Genomic DNA, 21992 nt, shown 5'->3' with positions numbered 1-21992 from the left:
TTGGTAAAAGTTTTTTAATTCTTGCTGCCAGTACTTTCGCATAAATTTCCACATCTACATTCAACAAAGAGATGGGTCGGAAATTTGAGGGCATATCTGAAGGTTTCCCGGTTTCGGAAGCACTGAAATGTGTGCTTCCAACATACTGGGTGGGAACATTATTTTATCTGTTATTCGATTAAAAATTGTCTGGAGGTGTGGTATTAAAATGGAGAAGAACTTTTTATAATATTGTACGGAATAGCCGTCTGGGCCAGGGCTCTTTCCTGAATTTAAATTGGTGATGGCTGCTACTATTTCCCCAGTTGTTATTGGCTTATCTAATTCTTTGACTTGTTCCTTGGATAAGTGGGGTAATTTACACTCTGCTAAGTATGATGTTATATCTGGTTTTGCGGTTTTGCAAGTTTCCATACTTTCTATATTATATAACTGGGAATAGTATGTTTCAAATTGGGATAAAATGTCTGGTGTGGTCTTTACTTTACTTTTGGTAGGTGTAGTTAATTCATGTATATAAGTTTTAAGTTTTTTAAGTTTTAGCGCTCTTGCTAATAGTTTTCCACTCCTATTGCTTTCATAATAAAAGCGTTGTTTGATTTTTATCGCCATTAAGTTATGTTCCCTGGCTAAAAGATCTTGCAGGGAATTTCTAGTTTTTTGTAGCTCTGAAATATATTTTATCGTTTTGTGGGTCTTGTTTATGTGCATATTCAATTTGGGATAGGGTGTTTGAGAGATCCTTATATTGTTGCCTGGCAGTTTTCTTCATATGTGATTTAAAATTAATAAACTCTCCCCTCATGAAGCATTTATGCGCTTCCCAGACCACAAAAGGGTCACTATCAGCTTGTACATTAAATGTGAAGTATTTTGTCAGGGATTTAACCAACTTCTCTGCAAATACGGTGGTATTTAATATGGAATCATCCAGCTTCCAGATAAAAGGATGTATAGGTTTGTTAGGCCAGTAAAATTGGACCATCACTGCAGAGTGGTCTGACCATGTGGTATGTGATATTTTTGAGGATTGTCTATTCTACTGTATGAATGATGTGGCGATGAGAAGAACGTATAATCTCTTTTAGATGGATGCACGAATCTCCAAACATCATATACATTGTGATCTCTCATTAATTTCCCGAAATATTTAGTTACATGCGTTAGTGGTCTGTGTGTATTGTTTGAGCTATGCATGTTGGGATCTAACACAATGTTCAGGTCTCCTCCTAAGAAGGTCACTCCTTTCGCAAAATCTATTATCTTATTAAAGGTTTTTTTCAAGAAAGGGAGTTGCCTCACATTGGGTGCGTAAATATTTATCAGAGTTACAGGGCTCCCAAAAAGGAGTCCGAATACCCCCAAGAACCTACCCTCAGTGTCTAAAGTGGAATGTATAAGCTTAAAAGGGATATCTTTATGTATTAAGATACTAACTCCACATGTTTTGGAGTTTGCTGAGCTATGAAAGTGTTGAGTATATTTTGTCCCAAAGTACCTGGGCTCTTTCCTTTTTCTGAAGTGGGTCTCTTGGAGGAATATAATATCCCCTTTTTTCTTATATAGATCTATTAATGCAATCGACCTCTTTTGTGGGGAGTTTAATCCCTTTGCGTTTTGGGAGATAATGTTGATTATTTTACCCTTCGTGGTCATCCTAATTTGTGTTCTTTATTGAGACTGAATATAGGTGTATCTTATATAGACCAAATTTTTTTTTTTTTTGGTAGTACAATAATGGTGATATGAAACTGGAGTCAAAGTTACAAACAAATAATAAAACAATAAAAAAATAACAATAACTTCTTTTTTTCCCCTTAAAAACAGGAACTAGCAACTACTGCCAGATGATATCTTGAAGTGCATATACAAAGATCTTATATTTAACTGTTTATCAAACTATAAGGTGTAAACCAACGTTTAATATGTAACTTTTAGAACACATACACTTTTATCAAACTTTTAACTTAACCTTAGGCGAACATTATTAAACTAGTACATAGTCTTTTGTCAACTTGTGTAAAACATAGTCTTTAAGCCTTATTTATTTTTAACTTTTTACCCTTCTAGACGTATGTCCATCTCTTTTATCCATTGTCTGGTGTGGTGTTTTGCTGGGGTTGGGTCATTTTCTTCGCTTGTGGGGATGATGTTCTTATGGAAGGATTTTTCCCCATGTTGGATGGCTCCATCTGCCTTTTGTTAGTGTCATTCTGTCTTTTTTTCCACTTCGGTAGCAGCCGTGGATCAGTAGTATCTATTCCAGAGGGAGGTTTAAGATCAAGTGCTGAGCAGAATTCTGGTATCTCCGATATCCTGGTGCATGAGATTTTCCTATTTCCATGAAGAACATACAGATGGAAGGGGAAGCCCCATCTGTATAGTATTTTTTTACTCCTCAGGAGATTCGTCAGTGGGGCCAATTATCTCCGTCTCTGTAGTGTCCTTTGAGACAAATTGGTATATAACTGAAGGACATTGCCCCTGAACTTGACTGGCTGATTTTCTAAGTTTAAAAGTTCCTCTTTTTCTCTAAACTGTTTAAACTTTATTATAATGTCCCTAGGCGAGGCCTCATCTGGCGGTCTAGGCCTTAAAGCCCTATGGGCCCTGTCCCAATTTATCTCCATGGAGGATGTTTCGCCTCTAAGGTGGGCAAATAATGCTGGTAGATAAGTTGGCAAATCTTTCGGCAGTACTGACTCCGGTATTCCTCTTATGCATAGGTTTTTCCTACGGCCCCTATTCTCGAGGTCTTCGATCTTATCATGGAGGGTCTCTATCAGGTCTGCTTGTGTCATTAAGGCCTCTTGTATTTGATTCACTTCCTCTTGTATATTGTTAGTATATTCCTCCAGTGTGTCTACGCAAAATCCAATTGTATGCATCTCTTGCTTGAGATCCGCCATCTCCTCTCTCATGCAGGTCCTCATTATTTCTGCAATGTCTTGCTTTGAGGCCAATGAGGCTAATAAAGATGTAGGAATCTGTGTGAGTGTACCTGTCATTTTGCCGAGCTTGATAGGGGACTGTAAGGGTGGCGACAGTGTCCCTTCTGGTTCTTGCCCCATAGTACTGGAGTTTTGACTCTTATTTAAAAAGGATTCAACTGTGGTGTCTTTCATATGTGATGATTTAGCAGGCTTCAGAGATTTAAATGTTTTCTTAGATGCCATCTTGGACGCCATCTTGGATCTCTATCAATATAGACACACTGAGATGTTCTTTTTCTGACTGCTGTGCTTACTCCCAGTATATCTTTCCAGATATACTATCAGACCTATCTGGGGGCTTTCTTTAGAGTAAAATCCCAGTGACAAGGGTGTGTTCTGAGAGTGATCTCTACGTGGGTTACAGCACAATGTACATTTCCAGGCCCATATGAGAGTAAACTATCACTTTACCTAAGCGACCTACAGTCTTTTTTAAATTGTTGTGTCTTCCCACCTAACTGATCTTTATTCTCAGGGCCCTATGTTTTATCTGTGCATTAAGTTGGGGTGTATTACATCTCCGGTGCAGTCTCTGCCGTTTATAGTATAATTACTGCTGCGTCACAATGCAACCGATTGTGTAATCAGTTCCCTCCGGTTCACTCCAGGGCCCCTTCCCTTCTCTAGGTTATCTGTCCGGAGCTAAAGTATTACAACTTGTCCCACACTTAGGTATTCATTTTATGTTTATGCACATTATTCCCGGGGTCTATTGCGCTCCGTTTTCCTGTCCCGTAATGTCATTTTCTGTCTGCCTGCTTACAGGTCAGTTTTCAGCCCCCAGCATGGATGATTAGTTCAGGGCTAGGCTCCGATTGTTCTGCCTTTTATATACCATCCTTAGGTGTATTTAACTTTCTGCTATGCACCCTATATTATTTAATTGAGCATTCTGTCTTACGGAGCTGTGGAGTTATTCTGCCATCTTAGCAGCGGCCGGCTCTGCTCCCTCCTTGGTATTTACTTTTATGGGGATACCGATAACCTTGTGGGTTTTCATCTCTTTGGGGATAATCATTTACCTGGGTATGCCCCCCATTTTGAGTATATTCTCTCTGTGCCTCAGCCTGTGTTGGGGGAGGGGCAGAGTTAAAATCTTGTGGGGATGGCCTGTTTTCTCAGGCCACCTCCACATAGGTTTTCTTTTTAGACTCCAAATTGAGGGGGCTAGGTGACACCCTAGTTTCTGCCACAATTTTGGGGTTGGGCTTTGGTTCCCTATTAACCCCCTGTTCATCGGACTGCTGAATAGAGTATAACTTTGTACTTTCTTTGATCAGCCAGTCCAATGAGCAGTGCTCATCAAAATCTCTAGCTAAATTAACTTTGATGTGCGCAGGCAATGCTTTGAAAAATACATTTACAAATTCTGAGCTTTCAAATATGGGGTAATATTCGGCCATACTGTATGCACTTTTCAGTACAGAAAGGAATTCTATAGGGCTTTGATTCACACAACATTTTAAACCGTATACAGCAATTTTTGCTGCAGTTTTGGTGCAATATATCCCAAACTCCTTTTTGCACTGATTCCAGGAATGAATATTCATATCCTTTAGTGAAGCAAAGAATTTGTAATGTTTACCCTCAAATACCCAGGGCAGAAATTCAATTTTTGACCGCTCACTAGTAACGTTAATTATAGATAAAGCATTTTCAAAGGCCTCTAAGTGGTCAATTATAGAAGTGGTTCTGTTTTTGGAAAATTTAGGTACTGCATCCTTTAAGAAAGTAATTATTTTAGGGGTGTCATATACCTTATTAGACGTATCTTGGGCTCTCCTAGGCATCTTATTTTTGGGGCTGGAGTACCCCCTATCTGCCTTATATTCAGTATGGGGAGACCCCTTATGTATATTAGTACTACATGGGCTATTTGGGTAGCTGGCTCCGCCCTCTGACTCACTACTAGAGATGCCCTCCCCCTCCTCAGCTGAGTTATAGCAGTTCCCTGAATTTATAACATGAGGTGACTGTCTATTTGGGATGTTTATTTCTGACCCAATAGGGGTCCTTTGTCTAAATTCTTCCCTAAATCTCTGCAGTTCATTTCTGATGTATTCTTTAGGAGATTTAGAATTATCTGCATTATCCTCATTGCTAATAGAGGGGTTTTCATTATGATGATACAACCTTTTTAAACCACTTAATTCTCTCTGGCTTTGTGCGAGTTCCTTATGCAAATCTTCTATCTGAGCTAGTAAACTTTGGTTATATTTTTGTAAGGTGGCCATGTTTTGGGCAAACTCATCAATTTTATTTTCGGCTATATTTAAAATCTCTTTGCATCTGCTTGAGGAGCGAATACTATCTTCTAGCCCCTGTATTTGCAATTCCTTTTCTATACAGAGGAGGGACATTTTGTCAATAATGCATATTACAAGGGGCCAAGATTTTAGTATTAGTTCATCCCATTTTTTGAGATTTTTGCATTGATTAATTTTTAATAATTCTTGGAATAATTCACTTTTTTCATTCCACCTTCCATCATCAATAGCAATATTTTTAGCCTTAATTGCAAGCATATCCATATAATCATTTCATTCACCCGCAATATTAAACCTCTTTTCAATGTAGTCTATAATGTCCATCTTAAGGACCTCCCCCTGAGTGAGGGGTAATCTTGGGGAACATATTTCAACACTATGTACAGATTCAAATGATTCACTTCTAGTAACAGAGTAACAGACATTATTATATTGGCCTAGTATTTAGTTAAATTAAAATGCTAATACAATTTTGACCAACAAGAAGATTTTTTATATATATTTTCAAAAATATTTATATTAATTTTGAAATATGAAAAATCAATTTATCAATTTTTCAAAAAACATTTTTTATAATATTTCAAGATATTAATATTAATTTTGAAATATTTAATCACAAAAAAAACAATAATTTTTTTTTAGATTAATATTTCTTTTTTTAATAATTTTTATTTACTACAAATATATCATATCAATGTGATAAATATTAATAATCTCTCCGCAGTGCCTCCAAATAATATGTCAGTATACGGCCAGGTTTAATACAATATATTTAATAAATATTCTTTAAAACAAACCCCCAATAAAATACGTATACAAAACAATTAAAATTAATATAAATTCCTAAATTCTTTATATTAGTTAAATTTATAAACACATTGAATTATATTTATAGAAAAACAGATTATGAATCAGATGATACACACTGATGCTGTTACAATATTCTTTACAAAGCAAACCAAATGTACCTTTATAATTAACCTTATTCACAATTGAATTGCATTACATCACTACAATGAAATACCACACCAAGGGCCACTAACTTTCAGACCAGCACAATTAAACTACATAGCCTACAATTTATCCTATATAACTATAATTTAAAAACATCAGAAATTATATATATTTGTGCAAACAACCAACTCCTATGCCAATTTCTCTGAGCTGCTCTTTAGCAGCAATAAGGCAAATTCTAAAATATATGCATATATATATATATATATATATATATATATATCAAATAACTTAATACACCCCAGAGAGAATTTACTCATAATAATAATAAGCATGCATAAGAAATATGCAACACAAAGGACCTTTACCTGGCAAACAATTAATTACTTAGCATACAAAAGACTACACACAGGACTGTGAATATGAGTTTAAAATTCAAAGTGCCCCTTTAAATTTACTAACTGCAATTTAGTTATAGTTACTAAATACCTTTGATTTAAATATTATATATATATATATATTTATCAATCGCATATACTTCACCAAAAATAACCAAATCGATATTTCAGCTTCCAGAACTTCTTGTTTCACCTCGTATGAATAAGGGTATTGCAATATGGATAATAAAAGTTATCCCAATTTTGCTTATAGTGACTGTGTTCCAAGCAGCAAGCTATCAGTCAAAAGTTCAGCAAATAGTCCGCCCAGTATCCTCTTGCATTGAGGTTATATCACGTGATAATCCCCTCCCTTTATTATTCTAATCATCAGTGAAATGATATGATAGGCCCTCGGAGCTTGTCTCTGATTTGCCCTTGCTGAGCTTGTCTCTGATTCGCCCTTGGATCTGAACATCTCATAGGTTATTTTGGAAAACACCTCCCTGAGCAGCCAAATGCCTCTTGGCTGCAATACTGTTTATGATCTATAGGTGGCAGCAGACACCCAGGAATGCAGAACCACCAACAAATATTGCTAACAGTCTAATTATTTAACCTTTAAAAATGTTTATCCAACATACTATAATCTCTTGTATTAATAAATCATATTTCATATATGGTCCGCACAGTGTCATTTTCTCTGATCATTTTAAGACCAAACGTGAAAATATTCCACTTATAATATATTAAAATGCATTTAAAAATCATATTTTCTATGAAACAATTTAAAAGGATTATAATACCTTCATTATGGATTCAATTACTTTCTCAGTTATCATCTTAATATAATTATATCTGTATTGGATTACTATCCCATATAGATTAATATTTCATATCTGTATATTTCTTTTTTGAGTGTATAAAACATATGATATTATTTAAAGCACCAATTATATATGTACTTATTAGATGCCTGCAAAATATAAAGAAATAAGTTATTAAAATGTATTACAAACCTGAAATGCATTTCTCAGATACATGGAATTTTACATTTTTATACAGGATTGAAAACCATACAAGTTGTACTTTTAAAAATGAATTTCAGTTCCAATGCCATATATGTTTTTGCTTGGCTCAGTACATGATGTGTTTCTAAACAGCAGGGGTAACTTAACACCTAGGTGGTATGAGCTGTTTCCTCGGCTAAACTGGTTCTCCCTCTGAATCTATTTAAGCTTCAAAAGAATCCTCAGACATCATGTCTGTTGGCATATGTTGGCATATGCTTCTCTCAGATCAGAAAGAATTGGTGAAAATCTTCAAGGGGCTTTTGATCATATCTTCCACCAAAACAAAGACTATTGACTCCATCAACCCAGGGGTTTGTGCTGGTTAATGAGACAGATGCTCTCTTTTGAACTCTTAGATGCTATGTTAATCAGGAGAAAGTATCTCATGTCTGATCTCAGATTTGGAATACACAAAATGTATTCAGTGATAAAATGAGATTTCATACTTATTTTATCTTATTTTATATATATATATATATATATATATATATATATATATATATATACACTGTATATATATATATATATATATATATATATATATATATATATATATATATATATGTATTGCCCACTGACATTTACAGATACCCTGACAAATTGCATGCTCTATCTGAATCGTGAAAGTTTAATTTTGACTTGAGTGTCCTTTTAAAGTAATTCTCTGGGTGTCAGCTTCAGCTTTAGTTCTATATGTCCAAGGCTGGTTAACCCCCTTGTTGTGCTCATATTTTTTTAACAAGCTCTAGTAAACATCAATAATGAAAATGATATGTTCAGTATAGACAATTCAGAGTTTGAGTTCTGGTATTCCATAACATATTAAATATTAACATTTGTGAATACAGATAACATTTCCTAATCTGTGTGGAGGCAGAAGGGAGGGTGCAAGGATGAGAGGGGAGACCAGGTAAAATTTTAATATGGATAGGATGGGTTGAGTGAGGGTTAATAGGTAGGTACTGTGACTGTGCACAGTTTTTTATATTCACACTTTCTGAGGCATCAGGTACTATTGAGCATGTACGAGAATTCACAGTATATACCTATAAGTCTGTGATTGACTGCTGGCTGTCACATGACAGGGGCAGAGAAATGGAAGGATTATCAAATTTATTAGACAATAATTGTACTGCTCATTTGAAACCCAGAGTGCTATTACATTGTCTTTTTATCATGCAATTGTTGGTTATGCAATTCTCCTGTATTTAATTGTATTTGAAGCATTCTGCCAATGTACAGGGTTACAGTATCTCAGAAAAGTGAGTACACCCCTCACATTTTTGTAAATATTTTATTATATCTTTTCATGTGACACTACTGAGGAAATTACACTTTGCTACAATGTAAAGTGGTGAGTGTACAGCCTGTATAACAGTGTACATTTGCTGTCCCCTCAAAATAACTCAATACACAGCCTTTAATGTCTAATCCGTTGGCAACAAAAGTAAGTACACCCCTAAGTGGAAATGTCCAAATTAGGCCCAATTAGCCATTTTCCCTCCCTGGTGGCATGTGACTCATTAGTGTTACATGGTCTCAGGTGTGAATGGGGAGAAGGTGCGTTACATTTGGTGTTATTGCTCTCACACTCTCTCATACTGGTTACTGGAAGTTCAACATGGCACCTCATGGCAAAGAACTCTCTGAGGATTTGTTGCTCTACAAAAAGATGGCCGAGGTTATAAGAAGATTGCCAAGACCCTGAAACTGAGCTGAAGCACGGTGGGCAAGATCATAGAGCGGTTTGACTGGACAGGTTCCACTTAGAACAGGCCTGGCCATGGTCGACCGAAGAAGTTGAGTGCATGTGCTCAGCTTCATAACCAGAGGTTGTCTTTGGGAAATAGACGTATAAGTGCTGCCAGCATTGCTGCAGAGGTTGAAGGTGTGGGGGGTCAGCCTGTCAGTGCTCAGACCATATGCTGCACACTGCATCAAATAGGTCTGCATGGCTGTCGTCCCAGAAGGAAGTCTCTTCTAAAGATGATGCACAAGAAAGCCCGCAAACAGTTTGCTGAAGACAAGCAGACTAAGGACATGGATTACTGGAACCATGTCCTGAGGTATGATGAGACCAAGATAAACTTATTTGGTTCAGATGGTGTCAAGCGTGTGTGGCGGCAACCAAGTGAGGAGTACAAAGACAAGTGTGTCTTGCCTACAGTCAAGCATGGTGGTGGGACTGTCATGATTTGGGCCTGCATGAGTGCTGCTGGCACTGGGGAGCTACAGTTCATTGAGGGAACCATGAATGCCAGCATGTACTGTGACATACTGAAGCGGAGCATGATCCCCTCCCTTCAGAGACTGGGCCACAGGGCAGTATTCCAACATGATAACGACCCCAAACACACCTCCAAGATGACCACTGCCTTGATAAAGATGCTGAGGGTAAAGGTGATGGACTGGCCAAGCATGTCTCCAGACCTAACCCCTATTGAGCATCTGTGGGGCATTCTCAAATGGAAGGTGGGGGAGTGCAAGGTCTCTATCATCCACCAGCTTCATGATGTCGTCATGGAGGAGTGGAATAGGACTCCAGTGGCAACCTGTGAAGCTCTGGCGAACTCCATGCCCAAGAGGGTTAAGGCAATGCTGGAAAATAATGGTGGCCACACAAAATATTGACACTTTGGGCCCAATTTGGACATTTCCACTTAGGGGTGTACTCACATTTGTTGCCAGCCGTTTAGACATTAATGGCTGTGTGTTGAGTTATTTTGAGGGGACAGCAAATGTACACTGTTATACAGGCTGTACACTCACTACTTTACATTGTAGCAAAGTGTAATTTCTTCAGTGTTGTCACATTAAAAGGTATAATAAAATATTTACAAAAATGTGAGGGGTGTACTCACTTTTGTGAGATACTGTATGTACCACAGACATGTAATTGGAAAATGTGTTTTTCTTACATAGGAGCAGTATCTTCAAAGGTGTTAATACTCTGCATCCTGCTGCCCATATTTTTAATAGCCTTAATCCTGACGACATGCTTATTGATATACAAGAGCAGAAAAGGTAAGATTTGTCATGGAAGTATAACAAGAATTCCATTAAACAACTTGCACATTTTTGTGTTAATTCTCTATGGCCTAGATTTAGAGTTTGGCGGTAGCCGTGAAAACCAGCGTTAGAGGCTCCTAACGCTGGTTTTAGGCTACCGCCGGTATTTGGAGTCAGTCAGGAAAGGGTCTAACGCTCACTTTTCAGCCGCGACTTTTCCATACCGCAGATCCCCTTACGTAAATTGCGTATCCTATCTTTTCAATGGGATCTTTCTAACTCCGGTATTTAGAGTCGTGTCTGAAGTGAGCGTTAGAAATCTAACGACAAAACTCCAGCCGCAGAAATAAGTCAGTAGTTAAGAGCTTTCTGGGCTAACGCCGGTTCATAAAGCTCTTAACTACTGTGCTCTAAAGTACACTAACACCCATAAACTACCTATGTACCCCTAAACCGAGGTCCCCCCACATCGCCGCCACTCGATTACATTTTTTTAACCCCTAATCTGCCGACCGCCACCTACGTTATACTTATGTACCCCTAATATGCTGCCCCTAACACCGCCGACCCCTATATTATATTTATTAACCCCTAACCTGCCCCCCACAACGTCGCCGCCAGCTACCTACAATAATTAACCCCTAATCTGCCGACCGCCACCTACGTTATACTTATGTACCCCTAATCTGCTGCCCCTAACACCGCCGACCCCTATATTATATTTATTAACCCTAATCTGCCCCCCTCAACGTCGCCTCCACCTGCCTACACTTATTAACCCCTAATCTGCCGAGCGGACCGCACCGCTACTATAATAAAGTTATTAACCCCTAATCCGCCTCACTCCCGCCTCAATAACCCTATAATAAATAGTATTAACCCCTAATCTGCCCTCCCTAACATCGCCGACACCTAACTTCAAACATTAACCCCTAATCTGCCGACTGGAGCTCACCGCTATTCTAATAAATGTATTAACCCCTAAAGCTAAGTCTAACCCTAACACTAACACCCCCCCTAAGTTAAATATAATTTAAATCTAACGAAATTAATTAACTCTTATTAAATAAATTATTCCTATTTAAAGCTAAATACTTACAACCCACCACCCACATACCCCTAATCTAACCCAAACCCCCCTTAAATAAACCTAACACTAAGCCCCTGAAGATCTTCCTACCTTATCTTCACCTCACCGGGTATCACCGATCGATCCTGGCTCCAAAATCTTCATCCAACCCAAGAGGGGGCTAGACATCCATCATCCGGCGGCTGAAGAGGTCCAGAAGAGGCTCCAAAATCTTCATCCTATACGGGAAGAAGAGGCGATCCAGACCGGCAACCATCTTCTTCCAAGCGGCATCTTCGAATTCCGATTGGCTGATAGGATTCTATCAGCCAATCGGAATTAAGGTAGGAAAATTCTGATTGGCTCATGGAATCAGCCAATCAGAATCAAGTTCAATCCGATTGGCTGATCCGATCAGCCAATCAGATTGAGCTCGCATTCTATTGGCTGATCGGAACAGCCAATAGAATGCGAGCTCAATCTGATTGGCTGATCGGATCAGCCAATCGGATTGAACTTGATTCTGATTGGCTGATTCCATCAGCCAATCAGAATTTTCCTACCTTAATTCCGATTGGCTGATAGAATCCTATCAGCCAATCGGAATTCGAGGGACGCCATCTTGGATGACGTCCCTTAAAGGAACCGTCATTCTTCAGTTGGACGTCGTCGGAAGAAGATGGGTCCGCACTGGAGGTCTTCACGATGGAGCCGGTCCTCATCGGATGAAGATAGAAGATGCCGCTTGGAAGAAGATGGTTGCCGGTCTGGATCGCCTCTTCTTCCCGGATAGGATGAAGATTTTGGAGCCTCTTTTGGACCTCTTCAGCCGCCGGATGATGGATGTCTAGCCCCCTCTTGGGTTGGATGAAGATTTTAGAGCCAGGATTGATCGGTGATACCCGGTGAGGTGAAGATAAGGTAGGAAGATCTTCAGGGGCTTAGTGTTAGGTTTATTTAAGGGGGGTTTGGGTTAGATTAGGGGTATGTGGGTGGTGGGTTGTAATGTTGGGGGGGTATTGTATGTGTTTTTTTTTACAGGCAAAAGAGCTGAATTTCTTGGGGCATGCCCTGCAAAGGGCCCTGTTCAGGGCTGGTAAGGTAAAAGAGCTTTGAACTTTTGTAATTTAGAATAGGGTAGGGCATTTTTTTTATTTTGGGGGGCTTTGTTATTTTATTAGGGGGCTTAGAGTAGGTGTAATTAGTTTAAAATTGTTGTAATATTTTTCTAATGTTTGTAAATATTTTTTTATTTTTTGTAACTTAGTTCTTTTTTATTTTTGGTACTTTAGTTAGTTTATTTAATTGTATTTATTTGTAGATATTGTATTTAATTCATTTATTGATAGTGTAGTGTTAGGTTTAATTGTAGATAATTGTAGGTAGTTTATTTAATTAATTTATTGATAGTGTAGTGTTAGGTTTAATTGTAACTTAGGTTAGGATTTATTTTACAGGTAATTTTGTAATTATTTTAACTATTTTAGCTATTAAATAGTTCTTAACTATTTAATAGCTATTGTACCTGGTTAAAATAAATACAAAGTTACCTGTAAAATAAATATAAATCCTAAAATAGCTACAATATAATTATAATTTATATTGTAGCTATATTAGGATTTATTTTACAGGTAAGTATTTAGCTTTAAATAGGAATAATTTATTTAATAAGAGTTAATTAATTTCGTTAGATTTAAATTATATTTAACTTAGGGGGGGTGTTAGTGTTAGGGTTAGACTTAGCTTTAGGGGTTAATACATTTATTAGAATAGCGGTGAGCTCCAGTCGGCAGATTAGGGGTTAATGTTTGAAGTTAGGTGTCGCGATGTTAGGGAGGGCAGATTAGGGGTTAATACTATTTATTATAGGGTTAGTGAGGCGGATTAGGGGTTAATAACTTTATTATAATAGCGGTGCGGTCCGCTCGGCAGATTAGGGGTTAATAAGTGTAGGCAGGTGGAGGCGACGTTGTGGGGGGCAGATTAGGGGTTAATAAATATAATATAGGGGTCGGCGATGTTAGGGCAGCAGATAAGGGGTACATAGGGATAATGTAAGTAGCGGCGGTTTACGGAGCGGCAGATTAGGGGTTAATAATAATATGCAGGGGTCAGCGATAGCGGGGCGGCAGATTAGGGGTTAATAAGTGTAAGGCTAGGGGTGTTTAGACTCGGGGTACATGTTAGAGTGTTAGGTGCAGACGTAGGAAGTGTTTCCCCATAGCAAACAATGGGGCTGCATTAGGAGCTGAACGCGGCTTTTTTGCAGGTGTTTGGGTTTTTTTCAGCTCAAACAGACCCATTGTTTTCTATGGGGGAATCGTGCACGAGCACATTTTTTAAGCTGGCCGCTTCCGTAAGCAACTCTGGTATCGAGAGTTGCAGTGGCGGTAAATATGCCTGTACGCTCCCTTTTTGGAGCCTAACGCAGCCATTCTGTGAACTCTCAATACCAGAGGTATTTAAAAGGTGCGGCCAGAAAAAAGCCAGCGTTAGCTACGCGGGTCGTTACCGACAAAACTCTAAATCTAGGCCTATGTGAATAAGAAACAAAAACATATGAAAACAGGTATTGCTGTATATTCAGAAATATATTGATAGGCATCCTAAAGGAGCATAAAAGAGAAAAAAAGTAAATGTTCTAATGTGTTAGATCTTTTTATTATTGCACTGATACTGGCAATAATAAAATTAGCCATTTTCCCTCCCCGGTGTCATGTAATAATTTACTACTGGGAGCTAGCTGAAAGCATGTGTGCAGCCACAAATCACCAGCTAGCTCCCAGGAGTGCAATGCTGTCCCTGAGCCTATTTATGTACAATGCCTTGCAAAAGTATTCACCCCCCTTGACTTTTTACCTATTTTGTTACATTACAGCCTTAAGTTCAATGTTTTATTAATCTGAATTTTATGTGATGGATCAGAACACAATAGTCTAAGTTGGTGAAGTGAAATGAGAAAAATATATATATATATAACTATTTTTTAGAAATAGAAAACAGAAAATTGGCATATGCGTATGTATTCACCCCCTTTGTCATGAAGCCCATAAAAAGCTCTGGTGAAACCAATTACCTTCAGAAGTCACATAATTAGTGAAATGATGTCCATCTGTGTGCAATCTAAGTGTCACATGATCTGTCATTACATATACACACCTTTTTTAAAAGGCCCCAGAGGCTGCAACACCTAAGCAAGAGGCACCACTAACCAAACACTGCCATGAAGACCAAGGAACTCTCCAAACAAGTAAGGGACAATGTTGTTGAGAAGTACATGTCAGGGTTAGGTTATAAAAAAATATCCAAATCTTTGATGATCCCCAGGAGCACCATCAAAACTATCATAACCAAATGGAAAGAACATGGCACAACATCAAACCTGCCAAGAGACGGCTGCCCACCAAAACACACGGACCGGGCAAGGATGGCATTGATCAGAGAGGCAGCACAATGACCTAGGGTAACCCTGGAGGAGCTGCAGAGTTCCACAGCAGAGACTGGAGTATCTGTACATAGGACAACAATAATCTGTACGCTCCATAGAGTTAGGCTTTATGGCAGAGTGGCCAGAAGAAAGCCATTACTTTCAGCAAAAAACAAAATGGCAAATTTTGAGTTTGCGAAAAGGCATGTGGGAGACTCCCAAAATGTATGGAGGAAGGTGCTCTGGTCTGATGAGACTAAAATTGAACTTTTCGGCCATCAAAGAAAACGCTATGTCTGGCGCAAACCCAACACATCAAATCACCCAAAGAACATCATCCCCCACAGTGAAACATGGTGGTGGCAGCATCATCCTGTGGGGATGTTTTTCAGCAGCCGGAACTGGGAAACTGGTCAGAGTTGAGGGAAAGATGGATGGTGCTAAATACAGGGATATTCTTGAGCACAAACTGTACCACTCTGTGCGTGATTTGAGGCTAGGACGGAGGTTCACCTTCCAGCAGGACAATAACCCCAAACACACTGCTAAAGCAACACTTGAGTGGTTTAAGAGGAACATGTAAATGTGTTGGAATGGCCTAGTCAAATCCCAGACCTCAATCCAATAGAAAATATGTGTTCAGACTTAAAGATTGCTGTTCACAAGCGTAAACCATCCAACTTGAAGGAGCGGGAGCTGTTTTGCAAGGAGGAATGGCCATAAATCCCAGTGGTAAGATGTGGCAAGCTCATAGAGACTTATCCAAAGTGACTTGGAGGTGTGATTGCCGCAAAAGGTGGCTCTACAAAGTATTGACTTTAGGGAGGTGAATAGTTATGCACATTGACTTTTTCTGTTATTTTGTCCTATTTGTTGTTTGCTTCACAATAAAAAAAAACCAGACATCTTCAAAGTTGTGGGCATGTTGTGTAAATTAAATTATGCAAATCCTCAAACAAATCCAAGGAGGAGAGATTGATTTAATAGCAGGCTTGATACAAACCAAAGCCTAAACAAAACAGTGAATATCAGGAAGATTAGCAATCTTTCTATGAAATAAAACAGAGCAGAGATTTGTCCCTTCAAAGTACTTGCAGACAAACCTTTATCCAAACCATCCTGAAGAAACTGTAAAATTCTAGGAATTCTAAAAGAATGCCAAGAGAATTTATGAGAAGAACACCGTGAAATATAGGTCTTCCAAACCCGATAATAAATCGTCCTTGAAACAGACTTACGAGCCTGTAGCATAGTATTAATCAGTCAGAGAAACATCTAGGACTAAGCACTAAGCGTTCAATTTCCATACCTTCAAATTTAGCGATTTGAGATCCTGATGGAAAAATGGCCCTTGAGACAGAAGGTCTGGCCTTAAAGGAAGTGACCAAGGTTGGCAACTGGACATCCGAACAAGATCCGCATACCAAAACCTGTGAGGCCATGCTGATGCTATTGATAGTGTCTGTCATAAAGCAAATTTGAAAGCCAAGCCTGAAAAGCTCTGAAGATAGCACAGAGTTCTAAAATATTGATTGGTAATCTCGCCTCTTGAGCTTCCAAACCCCTTGTGCTGTCAGAGACCCCCAGACAGCTCCCCAACCTGTAAGACTTGCATCTGTTGAGATCACAGTCCAGGAAGGATGAACAAAAGAGAGCCCTTGAATAGTCTGATGATGGTCCAACCACCAGGACAGATAGAGTTAAATGTTGGAATTTAAGTATATCAGTTGTGATATCCGAGTATAATCCATGCACCATTGATTCAGCATGCAAAGCTGCAGAGGTCTCATATGAAAATGAGTAAAGGTAATCGCGTCCGATGCTGCAGTCATAAGACCTAAAACTTCCATGCACATAGCCACTGAAGGGAATGACCGAAACTGAAGGCTTAGACAGGCTGAAACCAATTTCATTCGTCTCTTGTCTGTTAAAAACAGAGCCATGGACACTGAATCTATCTGGAAACCTAAAAAGGTGACCCTTGTTTGAGGAATCAAGAAACTCTTTGGTAAATTGATCCTCCAAACATGTCTTTGAAGAAACAACAGTAGTTGTTTTGTGTGATATTCTGCCAAATGTAAAGACTGAGCTAGTACCAAGATATCGTCCAAATAAGGAAACACAGCAATATCCTGCTCTCTGATTACAGATAGAAGGGCACGAGAACATTTGAAAAGATTCATGGAGCTGTAGCAAGGCCAAATGGAAGAGCGACAAATTGGTAATGCTTGTCTAGAAAAGAGAATCTCAGAAACTGATAATGGTCTGGATGAATCGGAATACAGGTATACCTCACTTTACAGCGTTTCGCTAATACAGCGCTTTGTGGAGCTGAAGTTCAACCTCCAAAGATTTTGAAACAGTGCTGTAATCATCGTGAGATTGTGAGAAAAGTGACTGGCACCATTTTGTTATGCACACTTCACTCTGTTTACAGCATTACAGTGCAATCTGTGTCTCAGTGGTATAGTCTGACAAATTTTACTACAGTCATTGTCACTATTTTACAGGTACAGTATTTATTGAATACTGTGCTGTGCTAGTGTTAAACTAAATGCAGCACTAGTGCACTCCTAATATTTGTTAGTTCAAACATGTTTTCAAGTTTTTAAACACACTGGCAAGTGAAAAGGCGGTTTTCACTTTACAGCGGGGCTCCAGTCCCTAACCCGCTGTATGAGCGGGGTATACCTGTATGAAGATATGCATCCTGTAAGTTTATTGTGGACATATAATGACCTTGCTGAACTAAAGGCAAAAAAATAGTCCTTATAGTCACCATCTTGAAAGTTGGGACCCTTACAAAATGATTCAAAAACTTTTCTTTCTTTGGGACAGGGAATAGATTTGAATAAAACCCCAGACCCTGTTCCTGAAGCAGAACTGGTATAATTACCCCTGAATGCTCCAGATCTGAAACACACTTCAGAAAAGCCTGAGATTTCACAGGATGTGTTGGAACATGAGAGAGAGAGAATCTTCTCACAGGAGCTCTTACTCTGAAACCTATTCAATACCCTTGAGAGACAATGCTCTGAATCCACTGATTTTGAACAGAATCTGCCCAAATTTCTTGAAATCATTTCAATCTGCCCCCCACCATCTGAACTGGATTGAGGGCCGCACCTTTATGCAGACTTGGGGGCCAATTTGAAGATGGCTTCCAATTGGAACCAGAGTCTTTAGGAGAAGGAGTGGTTTTCTGTTCTCTATTCTAACGAAAGGGACTAAAATGATTAGAAGCTTTAGATTTACCCTTAGATTTTCTATCTTGAGGCAAAAAACTCCCTTCCCCCAGTAATAGTGGAAATAATAAAATCCAACTGAGAACCGAATAAATGTATTACCCTGGAAAGATAGAGATAGTAATCTAGATTTAGATAACATGTCAGCATTCCATGATTTGAGCCATAAAGCTCTTCTAGCTAAAATAGCTAAAGACATAGATTTAACATCAATTTTGATGATATCAAAAATAGCATCACAGATGAAATGATTAGCATGTTGAAGCAAACAAACAATGCGAGACAAATCAGGCTCTGTTTCCTGTTGTGCTAAGCTATCCAACCAAAACGTTAATGCAGCCGCAACATCAGCCATAGACATGGCAGGCCTGAGAATATAACCAGAATATAAATAAGCTTTCCTTAGATAAGATTCAATTTTCCTATCTAAAGGATCCTTAAAAGAAGTACTATCTTCCATAGGAAAAGTAGTACATTTGACAAGAGTAGAAATAGCCCCATCAACCTAAGGGACTTTTTCCCAAAACCCTAATTTAGCCACTGGCAAAGGGTACAACCTTTTAAACCTAGAAGGAGGAATAAAAGAAGCACCAGGCTTATTCCATTCCTTAGCAATCACATCAGAAATAGCATCAGGAACAGGGAAAACCTCAGGAGTAATCACAAGAGGTTTATAAACACAATTTAAACGTTTACTGGTTTTGTTATCAAGAGGACCAGACTCCTCAATATCCAAAGTAACCAATACTTCTTTCAACAAAGAACGAATTTACTCAATCTTAAAAAGATAAGTAGATTTATCAATGTCAATGTCTGAGGTAGGATATTCTGAACCAGAGAGATCCTCATCAGAAGAGGATAGTTCATTATGTTGTAGGTCATTACTAAATTTATCAGTTTTATGAGAAGTTTTAAAAGACCTTTTACGTTTATTAGAAGGCAGTATAGCAGACATAGGCCTCTATTTATCAAGCTGTCAACCGCAAATACGCTGGAATTCCACAGCGTATTTGTGGCGAGCCTGATTCGCTGTATTATCAAACCCTACAGACCAGCAAAACTAGAATATAGTGACGTAACATACGATCTGTCGGACTCAGTCCGACACAGGTCGATGGTTACGTCACTCCAGATGTTCCGAACGCAAGTTCGGCACAATCTGACTACTTTTGCTAGTTATCAAAGAGCTAACAGGTATGCTCACCACTATTCCGGCCCAGCGTATCTGGTTTTCAATCCGCCGCCCTGGAGGTGGTGGATGCCATAGGAATCAATGGGAGTCTGACAGCAGCGAAAGCTCATGTTCGCTGCTGCCCGATATCCCATTGATTCCTATGGTAAAAGTCTACACCTAACACCCTAACATGTACCCGAGTCTAAACACCCCTAATCTGACCCCCTACACCACCGAAACCTACAATGGTGCAAAAAAGTATTTAGTCAGCCACCAGTTGTGCAAGTTCTCCCACTTAAGAAGATAAGAGAGGCCTGTAATTTTCATCATAGGTATACCTCAACTATGAGAGACAAAATGTGGAAACAAATTCAGACAATCACATTGTCTGATTTGGAAATAATTTATTTGCAAATTATGGTGGAAAATAAGTATTTGGTCACCTACAAACAAGCAAGATTTCTGGCTCTCACAGACCTGTATCTTCTTCTTTAAGAGGCTCCTTTGTCCTCCACTCATTACCTGTATTAATGGCACCTGTTTGAACTTGTTATCAGTATAAAAGACACCTGTCCAAAACCTCAAACAGTCACACTCCAAACTCCACTATGGTGAAGACCAAAGAGCTGTCGAAGGACACCAGAAACAAAATTGTAGACCTGCACCAGGCTGGGAAGACTGAATCTGTAATAGGCAAGCAGCTTGGTGTGAAGAAATCAACTGTGGGAGCAATAATTAGAAAATGGAAGACATACAAGACCACTGATAATCTCCTTTGATCTGGGGCTCCACGCAAGATCTCACCCCGTGGGGTCAAAATGATCACAAGAACGGTGAGAAAACATCCCAGAACCACACGGGGGGACCTAGTGAATGACCTGCAGAGAGCTGGGACCAACGTAACAAAGGCTACCATCAGTAACACACTATGCCGCCAGGGACTCAGATCCTGCAGTGCCAGACGTGTCCCCCTGCTTAAGCCAGTACATGTCCGGGCCCGTCTGAAGTATGCTAGAGAGCATTTGGATGATCCAGAAGCAGATTGGGAGAATGTCATATGGTCAGATGAAACCAAAATAGAACGCTTTGGTAGAAACACAACTTGTCATGTTTGGAGGAGAGAGAACACCATACCTACTGTGAAGCATGGGGGTGGCAACATCATGCTTTGGGGCTGTTTCTCTGCAAAGGGAACAGGATGACTGATTCGTGTACATGAAAGAATGAATGGGGCCATGTATCCTGAGATTTTGAGTGCAAACCTCCTTCCATCAGCAAGGGCATTGAAGATGAAACGTGGCTGGGTCTTTCAGCATGAAAACGATCCCAAACACACCGCACGGGCAGTGGAGTGACTTCGTAAGAAGCATTTTAAAGTCCTGGAGTGGCCTAGCCAGTCTACAGATCTCAACCCCATAGAAAACCTTTGGGAGGAGTTGAAAGTCCGTGTTGCCCAGCAACATCACTTCTCTAGAGTAGATCTGCATGCAGGAATGGGCCAACATACCAGCAACAGTGTGTGACAACCTTGTGAAGACTTACAGAAAACGTTTGACCTCTGTCATTACCAGCAAAGGATATATAACAAAGTATTGAGATTAACTTTTGATATTGACCAAATACTTATTTTCCACCATAATTTGCAAATAAATTATTTCCAAATCAGACAATGTGATTGTCTGGATTTGTTTCCACATTTTGTCTCTCATAGTTGAGGTATACCTATGATGAAAATTATAGGCCTCTCTCATCTTCTTAAGTGGGAGAACTTGCAAAATTGGTGGCTGACTAAATACTTTTTTCCCCCACTGTACATTATACTTATTAACCCCTAAACCGCCGCTCCTGGACCCTGCCGCAACTCTAATAAATGTATTAACCCCTAAACCGCCGCTCCATTAACCCCTTATCTGCCGCCCCTATACCACTGCCACCTACATAAAGTTATTAACCCCTATCCTGCCAATCCCGGACCCCGCCGCAACTAAATAAATTAACCCCTAAACTGACGCTCCCAGAGCCCACCACCACCTACATTATATTTATTAACCCCTAATCTGCCCCCCCTACACCGCCGCCACTATAATAAACATATTAACCCCTAAACCTAGGTCTAACCCTAACACCCACTAACTTAAATATAATTTAAATAACTCTAAATAAATATTACTATAATTAAATAAATTATTCCTATTTAAAACTAAATACTTACCTATAAAATAAACCCTAAGATAGATACAATATAACTAATAGTTACATTGTACATAGTTACATTGTACATAAATACAAAAGTACCTGTAAAATAAAACCTAACCTAAGTTACAATTACACCTAACACTACCCTATAATTAAAATAATTAAATAAATTAACTACAATTAAATAAAACTAATTACAATTAAATAA

General features: G+C 39.0%; 1 protein-coding gene across 6 annotated transcripts in view; it reads left to right on the top strand.

Annotated features, from left to right (window-relative positions):
* MILR1 (mast cell immunoglobulin like receptor 1) overlaps positions 1 to 21992 on the top strand; it is a 267612-nt gene that overhangs the window by 136077 nt on the left and 109543 nt on the right. For 4 of the 6 annotated variants that reach the window (XM_053708026.1, XM_053708062.1, XM_053708034.1 and 1 more), the window contains one exon: positions 10587 to 10688. The exons of the other annotated variants lie outside the window; for them this stretch is intronic. In XM_053708026.1, the coding sequence (XP_053564001.1) occupies positions 10587 to 10688 (102 nt within the window). The remainder of the gene's footprint in view (positions 1 to 10586; positions 10689 to 21992) is intronic. 6 annotated transcript variants of the gene reach the window in all.

The sequence above is a fragment of the Bombina bombina genome, chromosome 1, assembly GCF_027579735.1.
Source record: "Bombina bombina isolate aBomBom1 chromosome 1, aBomBom1.pri, whole genome shotgun sequence".
Lineage (NCBI taxonomy): Eukaryota > Metazoa > Chordata > Amphibia > Anura > Bombinatoridae > Bombina > Bombina bombina.
Note: the sequence above shows the minus strand (reverse complement) of the source record. Positions and strands in the feature narration are given on the sequence as shown.